At 36.3% G+C, this 27,339-nt stretch overlaps 1 protein-coding gene across 4 annotated transcripts; it reads left to right on the forward strand.

The window, feature by feature from the left end:
* Positions 1-2,567: 2,567 nt before the first annotated feature.
* On the forward strand, positions 2,568-6,013 carry LOC133791215 (beta-carotene isomerase D27, chloroplastic). 4 transcript variants are annotated; one of them, XM_062229153.1, is made up of 8 exons: positions 2,568-2,929; positions 3,016-3,155; positions 3,241-3,333; positions 4,191-4,252; positions 4,541-4,647; positions 5,348-5,440; positions 5,525-5,579; positions 5,739-6,013. In XM_062229153.1, the coding sequence occupies exons 1-7, from the start codon at positions 2,659-2,661 to the stop codon at positions 5,563-5,565; spliced, it is 807 nt and encodes a 268-aa protein (XP_062085137.1). In that variant the 5' UTR covers positions 2,568-2,658; the 3' UTR covers positions 5,566-5,579; positions 5,739-6,013. The 4 variants fall into 4 exon arrangements, 3 of the variants coding, with proteins under 3 accessions (XP_062085137.1, XP_062085148.1, XP_062085131.1); XR_009874148.1 differs by lacking the exon at positions 5,739-6,013 and having other exon boundaries at positions 4,541-4,589; positions 5,525-5,732; XM_062229147.1 differs by lacking the exon at positions 5,739-6,013 and having other exon boundaries at positions 2,569-2,929; positions 5,525-5,732.
* Positions 6,014-27,339: the final 21,326 nt, after the last annotated feature.

Below are 27,339 nucleotides of genomic sequence, written 5' to 3' on the forward strand. Positions count from 1 at the left end.
TGGGATCTGAGTTTGATAGAGGTTCTGGAGTCATCATTCTCGGGGGTGGTCGTGGTTGGGTCATCAAGATTCATGTTTAGATATGAGATTAGATGTTAGATCTGAGATTCATGGTTGAAGAACAATACCACTGAGTTTATTGTGTTGAATATTAATTTAGGTTCATTGATTTTCTTATTGATCTAGGTTCGTAGTGCTTAGGGATATATTAATCTAGATTTATTGATGAATATATTTTGGTTGAGTTTTATGTTGAACGTGAATAGTTATGGGTTCTTCTATTGCTATACAAAGTATCAAGAACTTCAATTATGAAAATATTATTTAAAAAGAAAATTGAACCAATAAATTTTTTGAGATCCACTACCCCTAATCAATATAGAGCATATATAAATATATATATATATATATATAATAATATCAGTAAAGTAGATAAGAAAAATAGATTCATTTATCTAGTATACAAGTAAAAAGTTATAAGAAGATGTAATTGTGGATGAAGACTGAAGGATAAAGACTACAATTGTCGACAATCTGAGTTAATCATAATGAATTTAATTTTTTTAAATGTTATGTTTTCAATTGTTTTTTAAAGAATTTTCCATCATTTTAATTATTTTTTTCATTTTAAAATCAATTTTAAATAATTTTTCAAATTTTAACAATTGTTTATTTATTTTTTTAATTTTAAATAAAATATTAAAATAATTGATTTTGACCAATCAAAAGTTGTCACGTAGGTACTGACCTAGCAATTAACGACGAGGTGCCTACGGTTGCCAAAAAAAGTGTAACGGAAGGTATTTTAACCTCAAAAAAAAAAGAGTTAGGTATTTAAGTGTCACAATTTGCAAAACTTAGATATTTTCACCTCAAATATCCCTTAAATAATTATCACTTTAATTTTTTTATATTAGTTATGATATTTGTGGAAAAAATATATTAAAATTAAAGACATAGGAGTATTCTATGGTAGGGGCTTCAAAAAGAGCCCCACCGGTGGGACTCTTTTGTATTTCTGACCTGTGAACAATTTTCGGTGCGATTTTTTTATTTATGATCGTGTATACTGTAGTTATTTAGAGCATCCTGCAAATTTTTAGAAAATTCAGAATAATTTACAATACCGAAAACTAGGTTCAAACAAGATATTTTCCACTCGTATAAAAAAAATTAGTCACGCGTCCAACAACCAATTTTTAAACTAGTTTTCAGCACTGTAAATTATTCAGAATTTTCTGAAAATTTGCAGGATGCTCTAAATAACTACAATATACATGATCATTAAAAAAATCGTGTCGAAAACTATTCACAGGTTGAGAACACAAAAGAGCTACACCGGTAGACTCTACCATGGAAATTTCCAAAGACATATAGGTTCTTAAATAAATTAATTTAACTAAAGAACATGCTACTATTTTTTTTTTGTGGTACTATTTTTACCAAATTGAAAAATTGGGATTAGTATTAACTTTATTTTAAGATTAAAAAAATCGCGTGATATTTTATTTTAAATTAATGAGACTCAAATGATGTATTCTATTTATGATTTTTTTCCCTCCGAACTATAACTTATACATTATTGTATCCATTGATTTTTTTGGGCCGTTAAAAATTACTCCTGAACTATACACAGTGTTGTAAAATGAGACTTCCCTCCAATTTCGTCCTATGTGGCTAATAGAATGCTGACGTAACTTTTCTCGTTGATGTGTATTGGTCACATCAGCGTTATGTGTGTAATTCAAAATTAAAAATAATTTAAAATTAATTCAAAAAAAATAATTTAAACCTTTTAAAAAAATTGGAAATATATTTAAACCACATATATTTCAAATTTTAAATTTAAATATATTTCTAAATTTTTTTAAAAAGTTTAAATTAAGATAATGATTTTTTTATTTTTAATTGAATTTTAAATATATCTCTGATTTTTTAAAAAGGATTAAATTATTTTTTTAATTAAATTATTAATTTTTAATAAGAAAATAAATTTTAAAATTTTAAATTATTTTTAATTTTGAATTACACACGTGACACTGACGTAACCAATACACATCAATGAGTAAGAAATCACATCATAATTATGTTAGCCATATGACGAAATTGGGCGGAGTCCTACTTTAAAAAACGATGAATAATAGTTCAAAAGAATTTTTAATAGCTCGAAAAAAATTAAGAAGCACCATAATATATAAGTCATATTTTGGAGAGAAAAATAATAAATAACCTTTATTATTATTAGTAATAATGTTCTGCCATAATAAAAATTTGACAAATGATTATATGCTGTAAATTCTGTCTTGTCGTGATGAATTACATTTTACTAACGTTATTATTATTATTAATTTTCCGTCGTCACTCATCCATATAAAAGTGTCTCTTTCAATGGGAATATGCTCTCTTTGTTTGTGATGGTGGATTCCTAATTGGCCATTACAAACAAACTCAACCAAAAAAGCATCTTTGGAGCCAAGAGAGTGGCTGAGAGTTCTATGTGTCCAAGATTCCAAACTACAGAGTTCTGTCCATACTCTTAACTCTTCCCTCTATTAAAATGCTCAACATGCATTTCTTTTCTTCTTATCAACAAAAGACAGACCACAGTTCCAATTATACCATAAAATCATTAATACAACCACACAAAAATACCTTGCTATGGAAGCAACACATCTCTTACCAACCAGGAACCTTTGCTCAACTTCATGCTGGCCAAACCAGAGGCTTGTTGCACCTTGGAGGAGAAGATCATCTTCTTCATCATCATCGATTGTTGTTTCGGTGCTTACACCGCCTGCAGATAACAGAATCGCCTTGACCGACGGGAGCAGTTTAAGGCCACCAGAGGTATCCCTTGGAGACTACAGTGATAGCTGGTTTGATAGGATTGCCATAAACCATCTCTCGCAAAGTGTTCAGGCCGCAACAGGTACTCTACTCTTTCTGGTTTCGAATTCGGACATGTGAAAATGGAACTTGACATGACTATATGAAGAGAATACTAATGATTTGCAGGGCTGAGAAATAGTAAGAGTGGTTATGATAGCTTGGTGGAGGCAGCTACTGCGGCTTCAAAGAGCTTTGGTCCATCGAAACAGCGTGAACTTGTCATACAAGCTCTTGAGAAAGCTTTTCCCAGGCCAATCCTCTCCCTGGCAAGTTCATATATGTGGCTATTATTTATTTATTTTTGTTCTTTTGAGATGGAAACTAATATTTGGGATTATCGAATTTTGACAGATAAAAACATTGCTTCCACAATCTAAATTTGCAAGAGAGTACTTCGCTGTCTTCACTACCTTGTTTTTTGCGTGGTTGGTCGGTCCCTGCGAGGTATACATAGAGAAAAATATCATATGATATTATAGTCGTTGTTTTGAGTTTATGGAATACTAGTCTGATCCTAGCCCTTTTTCTATATTGCTCACGGCTATCCTTGATTCATTCATGGTACCCCACCAACTAAAATCACTTGAATAAATGAGGCAAAATCAAAATGAATTTTGTGCTACAGTTAGTGCTACACTTTTTCTTCCCTTGGCTACTTTTCTTTTATTTTTTTTTATTGTTTGCATAGAACGGTTAGTTATCTACTAACTCGTATGCAAAGTTCGTAACCCCACCTCGGCTTATGTTTCCATTAATGACAGTGAAAAGACTCCACAATTTTTCCACAAAACCAAATCTTTCCAGTTTCAACATGACCCTTTTCTTCTTTCTTTTATTTTATTGAAGATTTGTTTTTCTTTTCTGACTTCTACTATTGCACTTTGCAATTGCACGTACATATAATTACAAATTTAACTTTTTATAAACAAGGATATATTAGTAGAGCTCACAATTGCCTTTCCTATCAGTAAATCAGGAATTGGAAACCAATGGAGACTTTAATAAGCTAGTACTCACAGTTCATTAGAGTAGATTACCAGAATGATGGCTAAATAGTATGAAGCAATGCTTTGCATCATGCCATTTGTTGACTTTGTGTAATCAGGCCAACTTTGGCCAAAATTTTGCATTTAGCATAAACCCATTTGTTGTTTGCCAGTGCTTGATAATTCCCATATGAGGACAAACGCTTTGTCTATTTCTATCATACAAAAACACGAGTTCATAAGCACACATAACATTAAGCCAATAAGATATTTTAATGGAAGTTCCACACACAATCTAACACTCATATTATGTAGGTCAGGGAATCGGAGATCAATGGAAGAAGAGAAAAAAACGTAGTCCACATAAACAAATGCAGGTAAATTTAGCTCATAAATTCTCCACTATTTAGATTATTTTTTAGGCTTGAAAAAGGTTCCACCTCACCAAACAAAGAGGCATTTCATGCCTAAACCGTTCTTCTCCAAAAATTGTGCTGTAGCCTGATTCTTCTCCCCTACATTTTGGTCATACATTTTCATTATGACCATCTCACTGTTGTCATAATCATCCTTAATTTAAATTAATAAAATTACCATTGACATTAAATTATCCCCAACATTAGTCTATTCATGTTCCCTTTACTCTATGTTACACTATTTTGCAGGTTTTTAGAGAAGACCAATTGTGTAGGCTTGTGCAGTAATCTCTGTAAGGTACCATCTCAGACTTTCATAAAGGAATCCCTGGGGATGTCAGTCAACATGGTTCCAAGTGAGTAATCATCAGTCTATATATTAAAACTGACCTCCAATTTGCAGTCTTCCTTAATTGATTGAATTTCGAAAACTAGATTTTAGAACGCTTTCATACTATTTAGAACCCAGTTAAAGAAATGAAACAGGAAAACTTATGGCAACAGCGATATTGCACTCAGAATCTTTTTATAGTAAATATATTAATAAAAAGAATCAACAAAAAGGGTGAACAAAAAATACTTCAAAAATTAACAGTACCTGCACTTTAATTGTGGAGGGCCATGCTCATCATGTCAATGGAGGGTCCCCTGCATAAGCCACAAAGGGTGCAAAACTGCAAGTAGAACCATACAAACTCAGTTGGGAATTCCATCATATGAATTAATAGTAATACTATATATATTGGTGGCTGAAATGGTAGCCACAAAACATATACATGTTGTGATTAGGGTCAAACCACCATATTGTTGAATGAGAAGGAAAAGAAAAAAAATCAACCATTGAATACTTAGTTTCCCATGAAGCCTTGTTTTATGTAAATAGAGCCACGTACAACACTGCCAAATACCTTTCAATGGAATAAATCTATATTTTGCTTGGCGCCTTGGCCTCAAACCCACGATCTACTACAATATGAAAGGTAGCGTAGTGATTTCTGAGAATAAAAAGGTCCTATTTCATCAGAGAGTAATCTAACCCAATCTTTTTATGTGCAGATTTTGAAGATATGAGTTGCGAGATGATATTTGGTCAGGATCCTCCAGCACTGATGGATGATCCAGCATTCAAGCAACCGTGCTACAAATTATGTAATAACTCGAACACATTTATGAAGAGTGCTTACAGTTGTTGGATCTTAAATTCTAACTTGCATTTATATGCAACTCACGCAGGCAAAGCAAAACAAAGGCACAATACCAAATGTCCTACCTAATGCCTAAGAACATGGTTCGTGGATCATGTTGAAATGGAACGAGTACAATTTTGAATTTTTTAGACAACGAGTCAACCACCACTGTCAGAATCATTTTTCTGTCCATAATAATATACATACATCCATACATACATACAAGTGTAAAAGTTCATAATTTATCATCTGAATTTCAGAACAAGTGCCATCTTCAACTCATCCTTCTGACACATGAAGACTAAATTACCTCGTCAATCAAGCAGTACAAAAAGGCTAGTCCATGGCATGATTCATTGACCACCAGATGAAATACAAAGATCATATAAGGGGAAAGGATAACATCTGTGATTGAACTTTATAATTTTATTGTTGAAAAACAACACGGGGAAAGTTTAAGAATACACATCTCTTAAATTTTTTTGAAAATGTAAACAGGATTGTCGAAGTAGCAAAAAAAGTTCTTCTACGAATTTATCAAATCATTGATCTGGTCTACACTACTAGCTGTTAAAAAAACGAGATTTAGTTATTAAAAGATATTAGCTGCACTAAATATTAATAATAATTAAATCTGAAAGCGTCAGAGTATAGAAAATTGCATCGTCACACAAGTATATGCATATCACCTTGCAAAAACCAAAAAAAAGGTTTAAGTTCTGGTTCAGAGTTGCAAAATCATGTTTTATAACCCATCTTGACCATGATGAGATCTTCACCTCGTTCAAGTAACAAAGATCATACAATGAGAACTCAACGAACTACAATGACACTGCTTATGAGGAATGTCATGTCAGAAAAGAGAAAATGTGCATGAGAAATGTGTCAAATGATACATATAATAGGCACCTATATTGTTTGCAGTCAATCAAAATGTTAATTAAATGATCACATACTAAAATTGAACATGCGATAATATGCAAGTTCTGGTGTCCATTTGTTACAAGAGGTGGTGAAGAGAATTGTATTCACTTGTGTTTCAATGAGTTGTTAATAATATAAGTTTCATTATTATGTAAGGGTAGTTTAGTCTTTTAGCCTCTCATTATTTTGGCTATATATTTTGTTGCTCTTGTACTCTTATTTTCATCTCTTTTGACATAATGAAAACCTAGCCTCCGTTTTGATTCTCTTTCTCAAATCTCTTTTGTCTATTTTGCAAAATTATCATGGTATCATAGCAATGTTCTTGAGTACCCTCGATTTGGTTGCGCTAGGATTATAATCTCGGTGATTGAACTCAGCGCTGAGTTCGTGGGGTTCAGGGCAACAGCCCGATTTTTTTTTTTTTTTTTTAGGAATTTGGCTCTGTCTTTGGCTTTGATTTTGAGGTTTTCACACCAATCTTGGGGATTTCGCACTTTGTTCTATTTATTTGGATTTCGATTGTTCGTCATGGCTGGCGCAAAAGATGACTCGCTTCAGTCCATCAATGTGCAATTGAATGGGCCGAATTATTCGTATTGGCATTATGTTATGAAAAAATTTCTAAAAGGGAAACGTATGTGGGGTTATGTTTCTGGAACTTCCACGAAACCGAAGAACGATAAGGATGAGAGCTTTGCAGAACAGTTGGATCTTTGGGATGCCAACAATTCGAAAATCATCACTTGGATCAACAACTCGGTTCAACAATCAATCGATATCCAATTGGCAAAATATGAGACGGCGAAGGAAGTTTGGGAGCACTTGGAAAGGTTGTATACACAGTCTAATTTCGCAAAGCAGTATCAGTTAGAGATTGACATTCGGGCCCTTCAACAGAATAGCATGAACGTTCAAGAATTTTATTTTGCTATGTCTAATCTGTGGGATCAGCTTGCTTTGACTGAATCAGCGGAGTTACGGGCATTTGCCCCTTACATTGCTCGGAGAGACGCACAATGTCTAGTTCAGTTTTTTATGGCTCTTCGAGATGAGTTTGAAAGTCTTCGTGGAACAATCCTGCATCGCAGTCCTCTTCCGTCGGTTGATTCGGTGGTTAATGAGTTGTTAGCAAAAGAGATTCACTTGAAGTCTCGTGTTGATAAAGGGGGGGGGGGGGGTGCGGAAAAGGGGATTCTTCCTTCTCCGAATCCCTCTGTCTTTGCAGTTCCTCATCGGCCAGCCTCCAACAATCAACACAAGACTCAAGCCAAGGTTGGCTACGACGAATGCAGTTTTTGCAAGCAAAGGGGACACTGGAAGGCTCAATGTCCCAAATTGTTGAACAGGGCGCAATCACCGAATCAGTCTCCTCACTGGAAATTTGGCAACCAACCTCATCGACCTCTTCAAGCTATGTCTTCGAACATGGCAGCTATTGTTCCACCTACAGATTCTGGAAGCACTCCTAGTACCTCTATTGCTACACTCACAGAGCAGTTTCAGAAGTTCATTGCCTCGCAGCCACACGCCATGTCAGCCTCCTCACACATAGGTTTGCCTTCTAGTAGTACACCAGGTATATCTTCCTCTATATGGGTCCTTGATTCTAGAGCTTCACATCATATGTCACCTAATTCTAATTCCTTCTTGTCCATTAAATCAGCACCCTCTGTATCTGTCATGACCGTTGATGGCACTCCCATGCCATTAGCAGGGATTGGCTCGATTTGCACTCCAGAAATGTCATTCTGTGATGTATATCATATTCCAAATCTTACTTTGATTCTTGTCTCTGTTGGTCAATTATGTGACTCTGGTTTCTCAGTTATTTTCTCTAATTCTTGTTGTTATGTGCAGGATCCTCATTCCAAGAAGTTGATTGGGACAGGCCGTAGGCAGGGGGGCTTTACATTTTAGATGAGCTGAGTGTTCCTGATGTTGCAGCTTCTAGTGTCGATTTGTCTTCATTTCGTTTAAGTTTGTCTTCGTCTAGTTTTTATTTATGGCATTCTCGTCTTGGACATGTATCTGGTTCACGTTTAAAGTACTTAGCTTCCACAGGAGCATTAGGAAAGTTACAAACCCATAATATTTCAGATTGTTGTGGTTGCAAATTGGCAAAATTTTCTGCTTTACCTTTTTATAAGAGTGTTTCTATTTCTCTTGCACCTTTTGATTTGATTCACTCTCATGTGTGGGGGCCATCACCCGTTCTAACAAAAGGTGGATCACGTTACTATGTCTCTTTTATTGATGATTATACTCGTTTTTGTTGGGTCTATCTTATGAAACATCGTTCTGATTTCCTCGCGATTTATCATATGTTTCGTGCTTTTGTTAAGACTCAACATAATGCTGTTATCAAATATTTTCGATGTGATTTGGGTGGTGAATATACCTCCAATCGTTTCTCTAAATTGCTTGCTTTAGATGGTACCTTACATCAAACCTCTTGTACCGATACACCAGAGCAAAATGGGGTTGCCGAAAGAAAACACAGACACATTGTTGAAACTGCTCGTTCTCTCTTATTGTCTACTTATGTTCCTAGTGAGTTATGGGGGGAAGCCATTCTGACTGCAGTTCATTCAATCAATAGAATTTCGTCATCTATCACTTCAGGTTTGTCTCCCTTTGAAAAACTTTATGGTCACGCTCCTGATTATTCTTCATTGAGAGTCTTTGGTTCCACATGTTTTGTTCTCCGTCCTCATGTTGAACATGTTGAACGTAGTAAGCTTACTTCTTGTTCCGCTCTTTGTGTATTTCTTGGTTATGGTGAAGGTCAAAAAGGATCTCGATGTTATGATCCTGTTAGTCAAAAACTCTATGTTTCTCGTCATGTTGTGTTTCTTGAGCATATACATTTCTACTCTATTCCATCGGACACCCCCAATCTACACAAATATGATCTCATTCGTATTGATCCATTTGATTCTTGTACTGTTGATACTCTTAACTCTGCAGATGTCGGTTCTCAACCTGTCAAAGTCCCTTCTGTCCCTACTACTGCCCAAGATGCTTCTGAGATTGTGGATCCTGCTCCTCCTCCTCGCTACCCTCAAAGAATTCGTAAGTCCACACAGTTACCTGATTTTGTCTACTCCACTTATTCTGATTCTTTCTCTTCTTTTTTGACTTCTATTCACCAACTCTCTGAGCCCTCTTCCTATAAAGAGGCTATTCTTGACCCTCTTTGGCAGCAGGCAATGGCTGAAGAACTCTCTGCGTTGTACAAGACAGGTACTTGGGATATTGTTCCTCTTCCTGTGGGGAAGCATGCTATTGGTTCCCGTTGGGTTTACAAGATCAAGACTAAGTTTGATGGGTCAGTAGAGCGGTACAAAGCTCGTTTGGTTGCTAAAGGCTTTGCTCAGAAGTATGGGATGGATTATGAGGAAACTTTCGCTCTAGTTTCCAAACATACCACTATTCGTACTCTCATTGCTGTTGCATCTGCTCGACAGTGGTCCATTTCTCAAATGGACATTAAAAACGCCTTCTTGAACAGGACTCTTCAAGAAGAAGTTTACATGGTTCCTCCACCAGGTGTTCCTCATAATTCAGGAGAAGTTTGCAGATTGAAGAAGGCTCTTTATGGGCTTAAACAAGCTCTCCGAGCCTGGTTTGAAAATTTTTCCATCGTGATTACTTCTCTCGGCTTCCACCCCAGTGCACATGATTCAGCTCTCTTTGTTAGGTGTACTTCTTCTGGCTGCACTTTACTCTCTTTATATGTTGATGATATGATTATCACCGGTGATGATGCAAATGGGATAACGGAGTTGAAAACGCACTTGACTTGTGAATTTGAGATGAAAGATTTGGGTTCCCTACGGTACTTTTTAGGGATAGAAGTAGCTTACTCTCCTCGTGGCTATCTTCTTTCTCAATCTAAGTACATTGCTGATATTCTCGATCAGGCTCGTCTCTCTGATGCTCGCACTGTTGATACCCCTCTTGAGCTTAATGCCAGGTATTCTTCATCTGATGGTGTTGCCTTGTCAGATCCCTCTCTATATCGCACTCTGTTTGGTAGCTTAGTGTACCTTACTATCACCAGGCCAGACATCGCTTATGCAGTTCACATTGTCAGTCAGTTTGTTGCATCTCCCACTACCGTTCATTGGGCAGCTGTGCTTCGTATTCTTCGGGGAACTCAATTTCAGAGTCTGCTTTTTCCATCTACGTCTACTTTAGAGTTGCGTGCCTACTCAGATGCAGATTGGGGTGGTGATTGTACTGATCACAAATCTACCACTGGTTTTTGTATATTTTTTGGAGATTCTCTTATTTCTTGGAAGAGTAAAAAATAGATTGTTGTCTCTCGATCGTCTACAGAAGCAGAATATCGTGCCATGGCCTCCACTACCGCTGAAATTGTTTGGTTGCGTTGGTTACTTGCTGATATGGGTGTTAGTCTCTCAGATCCCACTCCAATGCATTGTGACAATGTTAGTGTTATTCAGATTACTCGCAACTCCGTTTTTCATGAGCGCACGAAACATATTGAGATAGATTGTCATCTTACTCATCACCACTATCAGAATGGGACCATCACTTTACCATTTGTCATTTCCGCTATGCAGATTGCCGACTTATTTACGAAGGCTCATACTATTTCTCGTTTTCGTTTCTTAGTTAGCAAACTCTCGATGCTTCCCGCAAATGCATCGTGAGTTTGAGAGGGGATGTTAATAATATAAGTTTTATTATTATGTAAGGGTAGTTTAGTCTTTTAGCCTCTCATTATTTTGGCTATATATTTTTTTGCTCTTGTACTCTTATTTTCATCTCTTTTGACATAATGAAAACCTAGCATCCATTTTGATTCTCTCTCTCAAATCTCTTTTGTCTATTTTGCAAAATTATCAAAATAAACATATATTTATATACAAAACTAGGGAAGTTGTTCTAGGAAACTATGAGAGAATAGGAAACTAATTAGTCCTAATTTATAGCTAAGTTACAGCTAATATAAATAACTAATATATACAGCTAACACTCTCCCTCAAGCTAGAGCATATATGTTAATCATGTCCAGCTTGTTACAAAAATAATCATCTTGCACCCCATTTAATGCTTTTGTAAAGATGTCCCCTAGTTGTTCGCCGGTCTTCACATATCCTGTAGATATCAAGCCTTGCGAAATTTTCTCACGAACAAAATGACAATCAATTTCGATGTGCTCAATCCGCTCATGGAACTCAGGATTAGATGCAATATGAAGAGCAGCTTGGTTATCACACCACACTTTTGCTGGTACTGAAGTCTTAAGTCCTACTTCAGTCAATAGCTGATAGATCCACATTACCTCACACACAGACTGTGTCATAGCCCTATATTCTGACTTTGCGCTTGATCGTGACACAACATTTTGCTTCTTACTCTTCCAAGAGACCGAATTCCCTCCAACAAAAATACAATAACCTGAAGTGGATCTTCTATCCACTTCGGAACCTGCCCAATCTGCATATGAGAAACATTCAATATGAGTGTGCCCATGATCTACGTACATGGTACCACGTCCTGGTGCTTCTTTCAAGTAACACAAAATTTGCTCTAACGCTGCCCAATGATGAATTGTTGGAGATGAGATGAACTGACTGACAACACTAATTGAGAATGCAATGTCTGGATGAGTCACGGTAAGATAATTCAACTTTCCAACCAACCTGTGATATTTTTGAGGATCTTCAAATGGTTCCCCATCTCTTGTAAGGTGCATATTAGGATTCATTGGAGTACTACAAGGATTTGCTCCCAATTTTTCTGTCTCAGTCAACTACTTTATTTGAGATAGAAAAATACCTTGTTTACTCCGAGTTACCTCAACTCCCAAGAAATACTTGAGCACCTCCAAATCCTTCATGTGAAACTGAGTATGAATGAAGGATTTAAGAGATGAGATTCCTCTAGTATATTTTCCAGTGATAACAATATCATCCACATACACAACCAACATAATGATACCGGCAGTTGATCGTTTATAAAATACAGAATGGCCGGACTTACTTTTCAGCATACCAAAATTCTCAATAGCCTGACTAAATTTACCAAACCAACCATGAGGACTTTGCTTCAAACCATATAAATATTTTTGAAGATGACAGACTCTACCTGACTCCCCCTGAGCAACAAAACCAGGAGGTTGCTCCATATACACCTTCTCTTGAGATCTTCATGAAGAAAAGCATTCTTGATATCCAGCTGATGTAGAGGCCAATGATGAGTAGCTGCCATTGAAATAAACAATCGAACAGATGTCAACTTAGCAACAGGAGAAAAAGTATCATAACAGTCCACTCCATAGGTTTGAGCATAACCCTTAGCAACAAGATGGGCCTTTAATTGAGAAATTGATCCATCTAGATTAACCTTAACAATGAATATCCATTTGCACCCTATGGCCCATTTTCCTGAAGGTAAATCGACTATGTCCCAAGTACCATGGCCATCTAAAGCATTCATCTCTTCTGTCATTGCATTTTGCCAACCAGAATGAGATATGGATTCACGAACAATATTAGGAATTGAAATAGAATCAAGGGAGGTAATAAAATAACAAGAAGAAGATGACAAGTGATTATAAGAAACAAAAGAACAAATAGGATAAGTGCACTGACGTTTTCCTTTATGTAGCGCAATGGGAAGATCATCGCTTGGAACCGGATCTAATGATGAAGAAGCAGATGCAGGACATGATACAGGAGGCAGACGCCTGGTGTACACTTTAATAGGAGGCGGAGGCATGTCGGGAGCTGTGGCTGAGACAGGATGAGTAATAGGAGACTCATTGTAAGTAGTGTCTGAGATAGGATCAGAAATAGGAGATTCCTCAAGAAGTGTGTCAGGGGCAGAATATGTATGGTGTGTTGTCCATGAAGGTAAGATATTTGTTGAGATTTGGACAATAACACCTATACCCTTTCTGAAGACGAGAATGGCCAATGAATACACACTCCAATGACTTAGGATCTAATTTAGTGACATTTGGACGAACATCTCGAGCAAAAGAAGTACTACCAAATATCCTAGGATCAACAGGAAATAATGACTTGCCAGGAAAAAGAATTTTATACGGGATCTCACCATTAAGAAGAGAAGATGGCATACGATTGATAAGAAAACATGCTGTAGGAACGACATCAGCCCAAAGATGTTTTGGAACATGCATTTGAAATAAGAGGGCTCGTGCAGTTTCAAGAAGATGTTTGTTTTTACGTTCTGCTACACTATTTTAGGATGCAGTAACAACGCAAGAGGTTTCATGAAGTATTCCATTAGAATGAACTATTGTATAAGAATGAAATAAAGCAGATGTATATTCCTTGGCATTATCACTTCGCAAAGTACAAATATAAACATTAAATTGATTCTGAATCTCAGCACAAAATGCACAAAATATAGAAAAGCAACTCAGAACGATTTTTCATTAAATATAATCAAGTTGCACGGAAATAATCATCAACAAAAGTAACAAAATACTTGAATCCAAGTTTAGACAAAATAGGAGAAGGACCCCAAACATCACAATGAATTAATTAATAAAGAACACTAGCATGTTTATTGAGTCGAGGACTCGAACTAAGATGATGGTGTTTGGCATATTGACACAACTCACAATCTAATGAAGACACTTTACTATATTGCGGACAAAGTTTCTTGAGCAAAGGAAGAGACAAATGGCCCAATCGACAATGAGCCTCAAAATCGGAAATGACACTCGAACCAGCAATAGAATTTGGTGGCGGTATTGTCAAGAACTTAGAGGCCTCCAGATTCATGTCATTTACCAATAATCTTCTTCGTCATAAGAACCTGAAATAAACAATGACCGGGAAAGAATGAGACGCAACAATTAAGATTACGAGTGAGTTGACTAACAGAAAGAAAATTGAAGGATAAACTAGGTAAATGTAAGATAGATGATGTTATCCCCAAAAATTGGAGATCGATGACGTTGCAATAAAAGTGACAAGTGGCAATACATGGTCCGTAAACGACACATTAATAGTCAATAAATGTATTGGCTCTTCGGAGTTGTGATAAAGTGATCTGACCGACCTGGTAGAGATTCTGTCAGACCGATAAGGATTTTTGACTGACCAATCAAGTGTCATGACCGACCAGTCATGTGCTTGTCTGCCTAGTCATGTGCTTGTCCAACCAGTGAGGTGTTGGTCCAACCAGTTAATTGTTTGGCCGACCAGTGAAGTATTTGGCCGACCGGTAGAGTGCATGGCCGACCAGTCATTTGTTTTTCCCTAACAGTAGAGTGTTTTGCTAGACCAGAGGTGTGCTAGAGGAGTGATTTGCCTACGAGAGGTGCTTGCCTATTTCATCAGTAACAGCTTCAACCCGAATCATTCTCAACTTCTGCGGGAATCTCTCAGATATCCCGGAATAATAGCCATATTGTTGTAATATTAAATTTATTTATATTTTATTAATTAAAGTTTGTTGGAAGAAAAATGACCCGGTAAAAGGGAGATATTTATGTACGATCCATGAGCCTATAAATAAAGGGTTAATGGCATCATTTGGCGGGATCTGATTTTTTGGAGACTGGGAAAAACTCTCTAGTTTGGGACTGTGATTTGGGGATTCTTGGGGCATTTTCTAAGAAAGTTAGAGAGAGAAACTATGTATTTTCCTACTTACACTTAAGAAACTCAGTTGGCTCAAGTTCATCTAATCTTAAGTGTAGGATATATATCACAACTCCAAGTGGATTAGGCTATTACCAATAAATTGGGGCTGAACCACTATAAAATGATCTGTGTCATATTTTTCTCTTGAAGGTTCATTGTAGTTTTGAAGTCTACTCGTCGTTGGCCAAAATCGTGGTCAACAGATGACAAAGTAAGCAGGGGTGTAGGAGTAATAATGCCAGACCCACGAATATAAGATGGTGACCCATCAGCTAAGGTAACAGTAGAAGTGGAAGTGTGAGAATGAAAAGTGGAAAATAGACTGGAATTACATGTCATGTGATTTGTGGCACCAGAATCAATGACCCATTTGGAGGATGAAGAGAGAAGACACAAATTATATTTACTTGAATCGGCAATAGTAGTGACAGAAGGAGATGACGACTTGAGTGATTCTTGACATCGTGAGAACTTGGAAAATTCATCAGCAGAAATAAGGACTGATTTATGAGTGGCATCAGTAGTATTTGCAACATTAACAGAGTGTTGTTGCTGATTTTTAAACTGTAGCTTTCTACACTCAAACTTGGTGTGGCCTGGCTTTTTATAGTAGTTGCAAATAATGCCTCCAGAATTCGATGTTCGAGTTTCAACTCCTTGCGAACTGCCTCCTTTATGCTCAGTTGGAATAGAAGATTCCTAGGCGAATAATTATTACGACTTACCAAAGCACAATTAAGAGGAACAAATGGAGTAATTTTCGTGCGAAGAATATGACTAAAGACATCTTGTAAAGAGGAAACATCAGAACCAGAAAGAACCAGTGCTTTCGCATAATCAAATTCAGGTGAGAGCCTTGCTAGAAAGCTCATAATAGCCACATGCTCTCGCTGGCGTTGTTGAACCTTCACATCAGGGCTAAATGGCATCAACATATTAAGCTCCTCATACGTCTTCTTAAATGACATAAAGTAGTTCATAAGAGATTAATCTTGTTTCTCCACACGGTAGAATGCTTTGCGAACCTCATATATACGGGAGATATTTTCTTTTCTAGAATACAAAAATCCAAATAATCCATTAGTTCTTTAACAAACTCACAATGATTGATCAAACCAATTACCTCACTGTCAATAGAATTCTCGATTTGAAGGAATAAGCGAGCATCCTCCCTGAGCCACGTCTGTCTTGAATCATCTTTTTCTTTAGGAGGATCATCAGTCAAGTGGCCATCTTTTTCAATACTTCGTAGATAAAGCCGAACAGTCTTACACCACTCCAAATAATTCAAACCAATCAGTTTATGGTCTGTGATTTTAGATATCACAGGAATTACATCAGATGACAGCACAGATTTCATCTCTGATTTATTCTCAGCCATAACTCTTTAAAGAAACACAGTAGCAAACATGAAAAAATGTAGAATCACAACAAAGATCCTAGAACAAACCTTGACAGTCGCAACTACGAAAACTAGGTGAGCAAAAATGAAGCACTGATCAACCAAAAACGCAGTGGAGACCAAACGAAACAAAAAGGGCCGCCGAAGACGATGCCACGCTCTCTCACACGCCGAGGCGTGGGAGGTGGTGCTACGGCTTGCGGCGGCGCGTGGAGCTCACGCGCAGGGGTTCTGGAGGCCGAACTTCTGGGGAATGGAAATTGGCGGCTGGGGAATCCTTCGGTGTGGACGGTGAGAATAGTAGACCAACAGAACTAGGATTTCCGAAATAAACCCTAAAATAGACTAAACCCTAATTTGTGTTTATGGAAAACCCCAAGAGAAAAACCCTAATTTTGTAGCAAAAGTCGAATTTTACAGACTAATGCTATGATACCATGTGAAGAGAATTGTATTTACTTGTATTTCAATGAGAAATAAACATATATTTATATACAAACTAGGAAAGCTATTCTAGTAAACTATGAGAGAATAGGAAACTAATTAGTCCTAATTTATAGCTAATTTACATCTAATATAAACAACTAATATATACAACTAACATAATATGAAACTCCCTCCATCCAGTACCCTGACTGATTAATCGTTGGACCAACCCAAATAAGCATGAACAGGGGCAAAATATATCTCCTAGATTCACATATCCACAAAATATGAAGGAAAAAAAATAATTTAATACATTCCCTCAAATCCAAAACAATTCCGCAATTTGTTTAAAATACAAGATATCAATCAGCTTTAGCCAAAGTTATTCCTTGTTATATATGATGAGACTTTCAATGGATGGTGTATCCTCGCTCTCATTGATGGTAACGAAAATAACCATTAGATTATTGAAGAGGAAATGTTTTGACTCAAGATAAAATGTAGGGTCTAAAACCAGCAAAGTGGACCCAACAGTGTCTCCCACCTTTGTGTGCTTTCAAAAAACTAACTAAGATTCTTCGAATGTCTTTTCTGTCTCACCAGGAGAGCGACCAAGTGTCCTGACCACTGATGGTTCATTAAAATATTAACCTTGAAAGTGGGTTTACTTCATAATAATATTTTGAAGTGGAGAAGGGCAAGGGAAAAATGCACGAGGCAAATCTATGGGCTGCAATTATTTTTTTCCCTAACATGACCAGTTTTGCCTCTTAATACACGAAGGATGACATCACCAACTAAGGCTATATGATGCTTTTCTAAGGTAAAGGGTACCCAAAAAACGAATTAGAGCACTTCCACCTTCATTTCAATCAAACTGCAAACTAAAAAACATATATTATACACTTTAGCATGGTGTGTCTTCCATTTTGTTCACATTCATTCATGTGGGGCTCTATAAACTCTATCGCACATCCTAGCACCTAATTTTAGCGCTTATTTTCACTCATAATCATGACATCACTAGGATGTCATTATGAATTCATGAAGCACATGAATTAATATCTTTTCGATGTGAAATCACGGCCCATTAATAGAATAGTACTGATTAACAATATCTGACAAAAGGGTTTTTGTAAAAGCTTACCATTACGGACAGGACGGACTTATAATATATTTTTACTGGGCTTAAAAAAAAATTCAAAAAAGAAAACATCCATTAACAAAAATACATATGCATAATATTCTCATGAATTAAAAACAAAGTACATGTGGTAAAATTTGAAATAAACAAACAAAACTATAAAATCTTAAAAAAGAAAAAAGAAAATGTAAATATTTTAGTGGGGTCAATACATTTAATTATTAAAATACTTAAAATATTACAAAAATATTAACATATGTACATGTAATTTCTAAAAATTCACTGGGGTCAGTTGACCCCACTCGTTCCAATGTGTGTCCGCCCTTGATTACGGAGTCACGGAAGCACAATGAAAAGACAGATTAGGAAATACATGATAGACTAATCAACATAAAACTTGCAAAGCATATTAGAAAACATCACAACAATAGAGGGGGGGTCTTACAATTGCAAACCTCGTGGCGAACAAACCAAACAAGCTGGATATTGTCGTGAGATAAGCCTCATAATCTCCTCATTAGACATGCTTTGAGCAAGTATACATAAATTTGTGGCAGAATCTTAAACCTTACCTGCAGATTTGCAACAAAACGACGTAGTTGTCATGGTTTTTCTCAGCCCCTGCCCAGCACTACTACACCTGCACTCATGTAAAAAAAATTGCCTTTTTTAAACAATGCTTTGAGTAAGACCCTTTTGCTGAATCTTTTTCAACATTTACTACCCAGTACCAAAGTGAAACTGAAAGTTACTAAAATCGTCGTTTTAGACGTGCGAATGCCATTGCATGGTTTCGTCTTCTTTCAAGAATTATATCAAACACCTTTCAGAATTGCATCCCTTAAACTACATGATTAGTGTTTAGTTACCAATCAATAATGGAAAATATAAAGTACCATTTTTAGATTTGAACTATGTATGGACTTAAAACCCATATGCTTTATATATTACATAAATATAGATACACATACTGACATACATAATATTTGGAAAGCATGTATTATTTGGTCCAAGATCTTTTATAATTTTCTTTTTCTCGTGAGGAAAATTGTAATGTGAGGTGTTAGTGGTTACCTACCGGAGAAGCTCGCTTCCCGGAAATAAGAAGCCATTGAATGATCATCGATTTATGGTCGCCGGTGGTCAAAGTCGATAAAGCTCGCTTCCCAAGTGACTGAGCTACATGCATTTTTCATACTAAACTCCATGAAAACAATTAATTTTAGTAAAAAATTTCAAAATCAAATTAATATATTATTATTACAAACATTATAAGTTGTATTTATTTTTATGTGTAAAAAAAATATTTGTTATTTTAAATAATACATAATACTTTCTTTAAACCAAAACATCTATAATCATATTTATTTATTATTTAAAAATTTAAAAACCAAATAATCATAAAAATAAGTCTTAAAATAATATTAATCTCGCACCATTAAAGTATTATGTTAACCATGAGTACTTAATGGGTATGTCAAATATTTACCCATCGATAGTTATATTAATTTTATTAATTACATCGTTATTGAATGATTGGGATTAATTCAGTAATTAGCCGAAAATAATTAATGAATTACCTATAACCTCACACTAATTTGATCTTATATTATTTATTTAAAGTATTTTGTTTCCTTATAGAATACTAATTAGGATTTATTTTATTTTAAAAATAAATTTAATTGTAATTACTAATTAATTTTAAAAAATTAAGTTTTTTAATCAAAATATTAGATAAGGTCTTTTTAGCAATTGAAATTCATAATTATTTCTATTCTTTTATTTAAGTCCCTAAATCATTGACCAGATTTTTTTTATAAATAATAATTTAAAATATCATTAACATCAAAACACACTATTTGTGCAACTGCCCATCTTTCTCATACAGGTTTTTTTTATTATTATTTCAAGTCCTGGTTCATTTTTATTTTCCTTATAAAGTAAACTTTGATCTTTTTTTTTACTATTTAATTAATCTAAAACAGATATACAATAAGTGACAAAAAATAGTCACCAAATATGAGTATAATTTATTTATTTATTATTTCTGTCGATGAGTATAATTCAATTTTTGAAACATTCTGAATTTTTATATTATAAATATTTGTTTATGGATATTCCCATTTATTTCGTTTATACATATTTCAATATCAATATTTTTATTAGTAGCATTAATAAATTTAATTAAATTAATTATTTTGTCTGAAATTATTTCTTCTCCTTACAAATTGTACTATATATGTTGTGTAAAAAAAACACTACACTCGCATTCTATGATCATTGGACACATATTTAAATATTTAAATAGCACTAGACACATATTTATCTTCATTTTTATTCGTTCTTAATTTTTTTTTTTTTTAAAATACTGCTTGAATTTGGTTGAGTTTTGTCATATTGGTGAATTCGGAAAGACAACTATTGTTTTATAAAACAATTAAAAAGACATCAAATCTTTCATTAGTACCATTATTAGTAACTCTTTTTAATTTATTCAATCTTTATTGAAATTTCCAATGTTTAGCTTTTTTTACTACAAAAAAGGCCAGCCGTAAAAAAGATTTTCGGATTTGTGGGGCGCGAGTCCTCTATTTGAGAGTCTTAAAAAGTGAGGTTTTTTAGGACTCGTATTGTGAGCCCCACCAAAGCTCTGACGATGACGGCGGCGCCACCACCCCACGGTTGTGGTTCGGTGTAATCCTTTAGTGGGTTTTGATGCCCAAAGCACATGGAATGCAGTAGTGGTGGTCATTTGGCTTGGGGTGGCTCGAGGTGGTCGGAAAATGCCCAAAAAGTTTTGGAAACCCACATGGTCGCCGAACTTTGGAGGCTCCGTCGAGAAGGCTAGGGGGCGCATGAGGCTAGGGCTAGGGGTTTAGGGGGTCGGGGAACAAGTGGGGTGGCGCGTGTAGGCAGGGGGTGGCCGGAGAGCCGATGTTCGTGGCTTGGCAGCAAGCTTGCGAGAGAGAGAGAGAGAGAGAGAGAGAGAGAGAGAGAGAGAGAGAGAGAGAGAATGGGTTGAGTGTTTTTTCTCTTTTCTGATTTTATATATAATAAAATATTAGTTAAAAAAAATTATTCAAACTTTTAGGACACACATAAGTTTTTAGGGCTCGCACTGCATATCCTAAAAGAAATTCGTTAAAGACTCTCAATGAGTGTCCTAAAGTGTCTAGGAAATTTCGTTAAAAAAAAAATCAAACTTTTAGGAGACACATAAGTTTTTAGGGCTCATACTATGTGTCCTAAAAGAAATTTTTTAAGGACTCTCAAAGAGTGTCCGAAAAAGTTCAGGAGATATTTTTCGGGCTCGCATATATGTGAGTGCCCTAAAAGTATCATAAAAACATGTTTTTGTAGTAGTGTTTGGTATTAGAAGACAGTCTAAATTTTCAGATTATTTTTTATTGGTCAAATAAACAAATAATATGGCTTAAAAAGTTTCTTGACTTCTTTCATTTATGATTCATAAATATCATCTTGATTTCACTTTTTTTCTTGTAGAAGTTTCTTCAGTCATGCTAATATTTGAATATTTAGCTTATAAGTGTAAAGTTTTTTAAAGAAAAAAAAAAGTCAAGGAACTATTTCTTTATTATGGGTTTATATTTTGCTATAGTTGCTAGCTTTTATAAACAACGATAAAAAAACGAATGTGAAATAGTAGACAAAAATTATATATCCATGAAAAAAAAAAGTAGTGGCATTTTCATATTCATAACACACTAAACTAAACTAGTAAACTATACACCCCAAGTGGATGCGATTGCACTTACAAGGATGGATACAACATTTTCACATGTGCAAGTCACATGAGACCAATTGAAACATGGACTCACAAAATTGAGGCTCCAATCTGTTATTCTGCCATTGGAATCATTTAGTGACTTCAGCAAATCGGAAAAATCTAAACATGAACAAAAATATCAATATAACAATATAAATTCTTTAAACCTATCATATCTCTAATTTTTTATAAAAAAAATTAGTATAAAATTTGAGCTTACCATCCACATCAACATCTTTTGATTGAGAACTTGTAATGCCCCAAAATTTCCTAATAAGGTTGATGACCTTGATTAGGAGGCCGGGAGGGTCATAATTGATTTATTACGATATTAAATGGTTATATGCATATTTATGTGAATTATATTATAATATGATGATAAATGCACGCATATGGATTTATTTTTAATTATAAGGGCATTTTGGTAATTTGGCCGTTGAGGGCGTAATTGTGTATTTTCGTGCATGTGGGTGAGTTATGAATGGTACCACATTATCTGTGGATTTGTTCGAGCCTTTCGGCATGAGACGATCATGAAATGCAATTGTTCGGTCTGGACATAACAGGATTAAGTTCGAGACTCGGGGTGATTTTAATGATTAGAACATTACCGGGAATTAAAGGGTAATGGGATATGATTTATTGGTATTTCAAAATTTTGAGAATAGCGGGAATTGGATTGTGTTAATTATGATTAACGAAATAGGTGTGAAAAGAATTTTGCCCTTGGTGGCTGTTAAGATTTTATTTTAGACTTGAGGGAATTTAGGTCTTTTCACCCTTAAGGATTTATATCAGTCGTTAAGGCTGTAGAAGTTTACCAAAAATAGAGTCTCCTTCCCTTCTCTCCCGATGGTTTTTCCTCCCCATTTCTCTTGGGATTTTCAAGCTCTTTCAGGAACCAAGCTGTGATAAGCTAGGGTTATGCTCCACCATTGAAGAGGGTGTGTTGCTGAGATTGAGGTGAGATTTTAGCCATCAGAATTCTTGTTTTTGCTCTGTTTTCCTAGTTAAGTTTCAGCTGGTTTTTGAGTTGGAAAGTTGGGAATTGAATGGAGTTTTGGCTAGGGTTCTTGGGGTTGTGGTGCCTAGGTCATGTGGAGGTGGTATTTGGGTTCATTTGGGACTTAATTTGATGTTTGGAAGCTTTTGGTTTGGGTTGGAAATGGTGGAATCGAAGGAAGAGGTTTCTGGGCAATTTCTGGCTGAAGGTATTCCTACAGCGCCCCGTAGGGGGCGCTACAGCGTTACCTGAAGAGGTGCTGGGGCAGTTTTGGTTCTGTGAAGAGCGCTGGGTCGCTAGGAGGGTAGCGCTATAGCGCTAACCTGTTTCTTCAGAACCCCATTTTGAATGTTTTTAAAGGTTTTTGGCTCGGGGTTTCAATCCTTAAGGCCCGGGATCGAATCTACTCACCGTGTAGGTACATTTCGGGGTCTCGAGAGTGGGGTTTTGATCAAGACCCTATTATTGATTTTCATTAATCGGAGATTGTATTTGGTTATGACTAGGTGACCGCTAAAGGATTAAAGGATCGATCGTTCTCAAGGGTCGTTCTTGTTCTAATTTTCGCTCGAACCAAAGGTAAGAAAACTGCACCCTGTGTATATGTGACATGCATGGTTATTCTTGATGCATGTTGGACGTCTAAATGTGATGCAAGTAATGCATGAGAAACATGTGATTAGGGCATGCCGTGAATATTAGATATGAGATTGTTCAAAGCTTGAGCCTCTATGTTTATGTATAATCCTAATTGTGCTAGCAATTGTTAAGTAAGCATGCTGAATGCCTTGTATTTGGATATTTGACATATGATATATGTTTGGTAGCATTGCTTACCTGTGTATTGTACTGAATAGCCAGGGTCGGCACTGGTCGCGTATTACGTACCTAAGAGCCGAGAATGGCATAAGTGTCATGAACGCAGGGCCGATAAAAGATTAGATCTAATCGATATCATCGTTGAATGACTCTAGGAGCATTAATGCTGGACCGACCCTAAGGTCGATGAAAATTATAAGCTCTTGACTAGTCTAGGCTAGTTACTCAGAACTACGGCCAAAGGCCTAGGTGACTGCTTGTCACATGGCTAGGGAGCGGAATCCCACAGTTGTGACTCTATGGTCATGCGATAGGTTATATTGGTGACTAGTTCATCAAGCACGTATCTTGTTTAGGCTAGTGAAAGGATCACCTATCTATAAAGCCCCGGTGACCCTATCGTCACTTGGCTAATGGGAACGGAACCCACTTTAGTGACTATTACAACTATCACTTTTCTATTTAGGGCTATACGCCCGATATGGTTACCGGAACCACCAGTGTTAAATCATTTATCTGATTTGGATTAACTTGATAGTCATCCACTCAGGAAGGTAGGATTCCTTATCCTGGATACCCATCATTACGTGGATTTGTTTGCCTGCTTGAATAGGACTATATCTGCTAGGCGTGTGCCTTATGATTTGATGACATGTTATTACTGTTCATGAGCATATTAAGTTTTCTTGCTGGGCTTCGGCTCACGGGTGCTATGTGGTGTAGGTAAAGGCAAAAGAAAGCTGGACCATCCTTGAGTTGGAGAGCTTAGGTGACGATGTGTACATATGCGTCTGCTCGATCGCCACGGCCGAGGGTTGAAAGATGAACTAGGGTTAAACCCTGTTTTGCTGCTTAGATCGGCCAGTTGTAAATATTTTCTTGTAATAGAATCTTAAATTATATTTTTGGGATCCCAATGTATACAGTAAACGTTATAATGAAACGTTATATCTTAACAAAAAAATTTAATCCCTAAACCGCTTATCATACTTAGTTACACGATTTTGCCCAAATGACTCGATTAGCGAGTTTAGCACTGTTTATAAGGCACACCGTAACGGTCCCTAGAGTTTAGGACGTTACAGAACTGGTTTTTAATAACTAGAAAATAATAAATGATTTTTAAGTTGAGCTTTAATGAAAGCCAATTCAGCTATGGTTGACATTTCAAGGGAGATTGGTATAGCTGGGTGGGTAATGATTTAATTCAGAGGAAGTAGATGATGAGTGAGAGAGTGTTGAGGTTAGAGTTGGCAGTCACAAATTGGGACTAGGAAGAGATGGGTATTATTGAAAAGGGATTGGAATTAAAATATATTATTATTATTATTACTATTAAGTTAATTATTAAAAATTTAAATAGGACCAAAATATAAAATAATTGAAGGATCTTACTTATAAAAAAATTAATTATACAAAATATAATTACATACTTTATTGATAAATAATCAATTTAATTCTTAAAATAGAAACTTTTATATTGATTAACCTACTATAATAGGTCACTAAAAATGTAACCACCATAATTACGTAACCATTGAAAACTCTTCCATTATGTTAAATATAGTGTTAATTATTCGTGATTATTTTTAGGGTTTATACTTGTCGACTAACTTTATTTATTTATTTTTTGCTAACAACTAATTAAACTAAAGCTTAAAGAAAAGAAGATTGGTGCACATATTTTTATGTGGTTCAGGTTATGAATTAACAATAATCCATGAGTCACTTGTATTAGAATGCTAAGAACTTGCAAAGCTCAAGTTCTCTTGGTTTTCAGGCAGCGTATGGGCTCACTTTGAAGTAGAAATTGGGATAATTTACAATGTGTGCCCTAGCCCTATTTATAGGTTGCTCGAGAAATTATGATCATTAATTGGAGCTAATTACAACAATTCTCCTTTAATAGATGAGTTATTACATGATAAATGAACATTCTAGTAGTAAATGAGTTGGTGAGCTCCAGCGTATCTTGGTGTGCCCACTGTGGGGAATGTCAGTCAACTATTGTGTTAGAGGAAACGTCTCTGACGCTGTCAGAGTGGTTGATGCATGCTTTCCCATGTCAGGAGGCGTTGTAGGATATCCCAATTGTCGCTTGTACGGAGTCGACACCATAATCCATGTGAAAGTGGTTGTCAGAAAGTTGTCTGTGGGCCAGGGTCACTATGCTTAACACCTAGATATCGTTCTCCTGGGTTGGAGGAAAGTCCTCCCAGAACCGGAGGAGGTGATGAGGGAGGATATTGTCTTGTAACTGGACTTGGAGCACTGTAATGCCCTGGGACAACCAAGACTGTTACACCATGTGTTTTGAGGGGTATTAGACTCTCTAAACGAGACATTTGGCCATAAACGTGTATCTAAACGTGGCTAACAGTTTAGGGTTAAAAATTTTGGTAAAAAAGGGATAATCATTTAACTAAAATATTTACGTTCATACATGGGATCCTAACATAACATTTAAAAGAGGCTATACAGTTCAACAGTTACAACCAGCCGACCTAATCGGAAAAATAGGTTTTAACCCTAGTTCCTCTGAGAAATCCCCAGTCGTGGTAGTTGAGCAGCCATATATGTACACGCTACCACCAAAGCTATCCAACTCATGACTGATCCAGCTTCCCTTTCCTCTTACCTGCACCACATAGCACTCATGAGCCGAGGGTCATCAAGAAAACTTAAGCATATGCATGAACAATAATTACAGATTCCAGATGCATATCTAGAATGCCCAACAATAATGACCTACTCATGCATGTCATTACTGTAATGACATACATAGCGGGGCCCGGTGCCCTAAATAAATTATTCATAAGTCATACTGGGGCTCAACGCCCTAGGATATGGGACTAATGAGTCACCTCGGGGCCCATGCCATATCCTCTGTATAACCAGCCTTGGAGCTGGCTCAGTGTACCTAGCGCTTTAATTTTCCATGACCATTGGGTCGGACAAGCGTATGATGCGCTCCTTGTTAGGCCTAACCACAACGACCAGCGCTTAATGCGCTATTGCTACCCTTGACTTATAAGTCACTGCTTTCAACCAGCGTTATTTTTGTCCTTGACTCGCATGTCAAGCCTTTCTCCATCAGATAATGCAACACATGCATACATTATATAGCAAATATCCAGATACGGAGCATTCAACATGCTTAATAAACACAATCTCAGAGATATCCATAATCATGCACATTTACAGGGGCCCAAGCCCTAATCAAAGCTATATTTAGCAACCGGGCCAAGCCCTAATCACATACATCACGTATTGGGTGCAGTTTTCTTACCTTTGGTCCAAGCATAGGTTAAAAAATGAACGACCCTCAAGCACGATCCGTTTCCGAGCCCTAGCAGTAACCTAATCATAACAATAATAAATAATATTCGTCAATATCGAGTAAATAAAGGCTTCTGGAACGAGTCCTAGCCTCCTGGACCTTGAATCCTACTAAATTGGGTAGTAGAATCCTTCCCGAGCCCTTAGGTTTGAGTTCCTATCACTCAAAACTCCATTTGGCCAAAACTGCCTATGCGGACTGTGACTTGACCTTGACGGTCGCAGCGCACCTCGAACCTGAGAGACTCTCCTACCACAAACCCACGAACACGGGTTGCGACTTGACCCTGAGGGTCACGGCGCGCCTACACTAAACAGAACGCCCTGGGTTCACACGAGTCGAACGCCCCAAGAACAGGG

This window comes from Humulus lupulus, chromosome 1, assembly GCF_963169125.1.
Source record: "Humulus lupulus chromosome 1, drHumLupu1.1, whole genome shotgun sequence".
Lineage (NCBI taxonomy): Eukaryota > Viridiplantae > Streptophyta > Magnoliopsida > Rosales > Cannabaceae > Humulus > Humulus lupulus.

Coding starts and splice junctions, on each gene's coding strand:
- LOC133791215 (XM_062229153.1), top strand. CDS start 2,659: ATGGAAGCAACACATCTCTTACCAACCAGGAACCTTTGCTCAACTTCA. Junction 4,253..4,540: donor GTCCACATAAACAAATGCAG/GTAAATTTAGCT, acceptor ACTATTTTGCAG/GTTTTTAGAGAAGACCAATT. Junction 4,648..5,347: donor GTCAGTCAACATGGTTCCAA/GTGAGTAATCAT, acceptor TTTTATGTGCAG/ATTTTGAAGATATGAGTTGC.